The sequence below is a fragment of the Nematolebias whitei genome, chromosome 1, assembly GCF_014905685.2.
Source record: "Nematolebias whitei isolate Nwh7 chromosome 1, NemWhi1, whole genome shotgun sequence".
In the NCBI taxonomy this organism is placed as follows: domain Eukaryota; kingdom Metazoa; phylum Chordata; class Actinopteri; order Cyprinodontiformes; family Rivulidae; genus Nematolebias; species Nematolebias whitei.
Window position 1 is genome coordinate 41,407,137 of NC_056498.1, and position 3,545 is coordinate 41,410,681.

At 43.4% G+C, this 3,545-nt stretch overlaps 1 protein-coding gene across 1 annotated transcript in view; it reads right to left on the reverse strand.

Moving 5' to 3' along the window:
* Window positions 1-1,655: 1,655 nt before the first annotated feature.
* The window catches only part of LOC119414981 (tyrosine-protein kinase Tec), a 31,295-nt gene continuing 29,405 nt past the window's right edge, over window positions 1,656-3,545 (reverse strand). Inside the window, exons 17-18 of the mRNA XM_037682139.1 lie at window positions 3,075-3,232; window positions 1,656-2,042 (exon numbers count right to left, since the gene is read on the reverse strand). Of these exons, the coding sequence (XP_037538067.1) occupies window positions 1,959-2,042; window positions 3,075-3,232 (242 nt within the window). The 3' untranslated portion in view covers window positions 1,656-1,958. The remainder of the gene's footprint in view (window positions 2,043-3,074; window positions 3,233-3,545) is intronic.

The window sequence follows — 3,545 nt, forward strand, 5'->3', positions numbered from 1 at the left end:
TGTGAATGCCTGTAATAGTGCGAATGTCTATAATAGTGTGAATGCCTGTAATAGTGCAAATGTCTATAATAGTGTGAATGCCTATAATAGTGCGAATGGCTGTAATAGTGCAAATGCCTGTAATAGTGCGAATGCCTGTAATAGTGCAAATGCCTGTAATAGTGCGAATGCCTGTAATAGTGTGTATGCCTATAATAGTGTGTATGTCTATAATAGTGCGAATGCCTGTAATAGTGCGAATGCCTGTAATAGTGCGAATGCCTGTAATAGTGTGAATGCCTGTAATAGCGCGAATGTCTACAATAGTGTGAATGCCTGTAATAGTGCGAATGCCTATAATAGTGCGAATGCCTGTAATAGTGTGAATGCCTGTAATAGTGCGAATGTCTATAATAGTGTGAATGCCTATAATAGTGCGAATGTCTATAATAGTGCGAATGCCTATAATAGTGCGAATGCCTGTAATAGTGTGAATGCCTGTAATAGTGCGAATGTCTATAATAGTGTGAATGCCTGTAATAGTGCGAATGGCTGTAATAGTGCAAATGCCTGTAATAGTGCGAATGCCTGTAATAGTGTGTATGTCTATAATAGTGTGTATGTCTATAATAGTGCGAATGCCTGTAATAGTGTGAATGCCTGTAATAGTGTGAATGCCTGTAATAGTGTGAATGCCTGTAATAGTGCGAATGCCTGTAATAGTGTGTGAATGCCTGTAATTATTCACACAACAATTCTTTATTGGTCCAACATGAAACCTGCCTGTGGCTCTGTCCTCCATTTTGTTTTTGGTCTCTTCCTGTCTTTCTCTCCAACGTACTTGAAGGCAGAAAACACTGGAATCCTGTTGCTCACATCGTACAGCGTGACGAATCTCGCCTTGTTCATGAAGGTCTGGCAGATGGGTTTGTATCGGTTCTGGTTAAGAATTTTCCCACTCTCCAGGATACCCGGGACATGTGGAGGAGTTTGGTCCAGAAGAAACTGGTCACATTCGGACAGCGACTTCACCACTTTAGCCAACGTGGGAACAGACGGAAGGAGGATAAGAAGTGTTGTAACGGGCAGGAGAACCCACATGTTGGGAGCGTTGGACCTTCAGAGACAGTAAAAACGGGTCAGCACCCCATAAACCAACAACAAATGCACGCTGTGTTACAAACATTAGTTTGACCTTCAACCTGTTGGAACGTTGGACAAACATTGATAAACGTTCAATGGATTTAGCATCAGACTGACTGGGTGGATGCTGTGGAGGAGGGGAATCTCATTTGAGTTCTTTTCATAGTCGTTTCATCTTCAGAACATCGGAAACGAAGCAGAACGTCTCGAGTCACAGACTACAACATTTATCACTTAGACTTGTCCAACTTTTACCAAATGTAGAAATAAAGCAAACACAAATTCTACATTTCTTAACTTTACGTCTCGAGCTCACATTTAGGATGAAAAACGAGAGAAACTCACCTCGTCTGTGTGGACGTGTCGATGGTAGATCAGTTGACTCATACTTCCTGAAAGCTGGTGAGAAGTTGTGGTTCTGAAAAACGTTTGTTCAGCAAAGTATGACGACAAAGAACTTACAGGAAGCAACGTTTATTTCAAATGTAATCATTCTTTAACATCTACAGATGTCATAACAATGTTCTTCTGGGGGGAAGTCCTTCTAAATGACAAAAAGTAGTGACCAAAGAGTCCTTCATCGAGTTGCATCTAAATGTGTCAGATTATTTTTATACCAGCGAGCCGCAGGTTCAGAACCGCTGCTTGGAGCTAAAATCATAAAGTGATTTCCTAAACGCGGTCAGTTCGTCCTGAACAGGTTCAGCTGCGTCGTGCTGTGGAGGAGAGAACATCTGCTGGTTTCCTGTGATGTGATGCTTTCAGCTCCGTCCGGCTGCAGCTTTCTGTCCTTCGGTTGGTTTCTGATGGTGAGAGCGGTTCAGGAGCCGGGTCGGTCAGACCGCCGGTGAAATGTCCTCCTCCAACATGTCCGACAGCATCAGGCAGAGGGAGGAGAAGGACGGGCGGTCCTCAGGTTTCTGCAGAGGGTTAGACAAAATGTAATTCTTTTATTTTCCCCGTTCTCAAAATATTTAATAACGGCACGGAGAACTTTGATCACAGTCTTTAAAAGCAATATTTTGATGTACGGATTATTTCTTCTTCGTGGTTTATGTTGCCGACTAACGGAAAGGTAAAAATACTTTTGCATTGTGTGTTTAGTTTTGAGTTTAGCAGCAGAAGAGGGAAACGAGCAGATCAAAGCAGTTTCTCTACAGGTTTACTCTGGTGCTCCAACACCATGCGCCCTGATCCATCCACTCTGCCACCCACCGAACTGTAGACCCTCTGCACAGCGGCTTCAGCCACAGACCACACCGAAAGAGCGGGAAGACCTCTGTCCTCCAACTGCGGTTAAATGATTCCGTTTATCTGCCTCATCACGTGATCATCGTTGAACTTATTAACTGTTTCTATTGATCAGCTGTGGTTTTTGTACGTTTCTGAAATGTGTTGTTTGTTGCACCTGTTCTTTGTTCTTAGTTTTTTTGCACCTGCTCTTTGTTTTTTGCACCTGCTCTTAGTTTTTAACACCTGTTCTTTGTTCTTTTTTTAGCACCTGCTCTTTGTTTTTGCACCTGTTCTTAGTTTTTAACACCTGTTCTTTGTTTTTTTTTTGCACCTGCTCTTTGTTTTTGCACCTGTTCTTTGTTTTTCTCACCTGTTTTAGATCGTGTTCTCTGTACTTGTCTTAACCTGGGCTGTTGGCGCACCTGTTCTTATTTCATGCTGTTCCTGCTGCTGTGACAATCTTAATTTCCTCACTGAAGATTCATAGTTTCTGTCCTGTTCTATATCACGTTCAAACAGAACTTGTTTTACAAACAGGCCCGCAGGATGATGGGATGGTTGTCATCACATATACCTGGTAAAAAACTTGTTTGTAATTTCTTAGCCTCGTTATTTTTAGAGATAATTAAAGCTGTGTGAAGTGCGGGTGCTGAAGGTGCTGAAGGTGCTTCAGTGCTCCACGGTGGGCGCTACAAGCCTGATCGTGTTCAGTTCCTCACCTTGCACCAACTCGACTGCATGATGTCGTACAGTCCAGCCGTGGCCAGTCTGGGCCTGAAGAGGCGGTGACCCTCACTCACAAACTTCACCACCTCGTTGTTCGTACTCTGTTCGAACGGGGCCCGACCTTCTGTGAACACCTCCCACATCAACACACCTGGACGCACAAACACGAGCAGGTTACAACCATGTCTGACCCCCCGACCTGAAACCATCAGGACGTCAGAAGACCTGATCAAAAAGACGTGTCAATCTCAGAAACACTCATTTAATTCACAACGGATCGCAGTAAAAATATTTAACAAGTTTTATTATAAAAGTCGGGAAATTGTGAATTTTATGGCGTCTGTTTAAAGGTGTTCCAGGTCCGTGGTTCCTCTGAAGAGTCTCCTAACAACTGTCTGCAAACATGCAGGACCTGACGAGACCAGATGTTGAGGGTTTGGAGGACCTGAGGAGACCAGATGTTG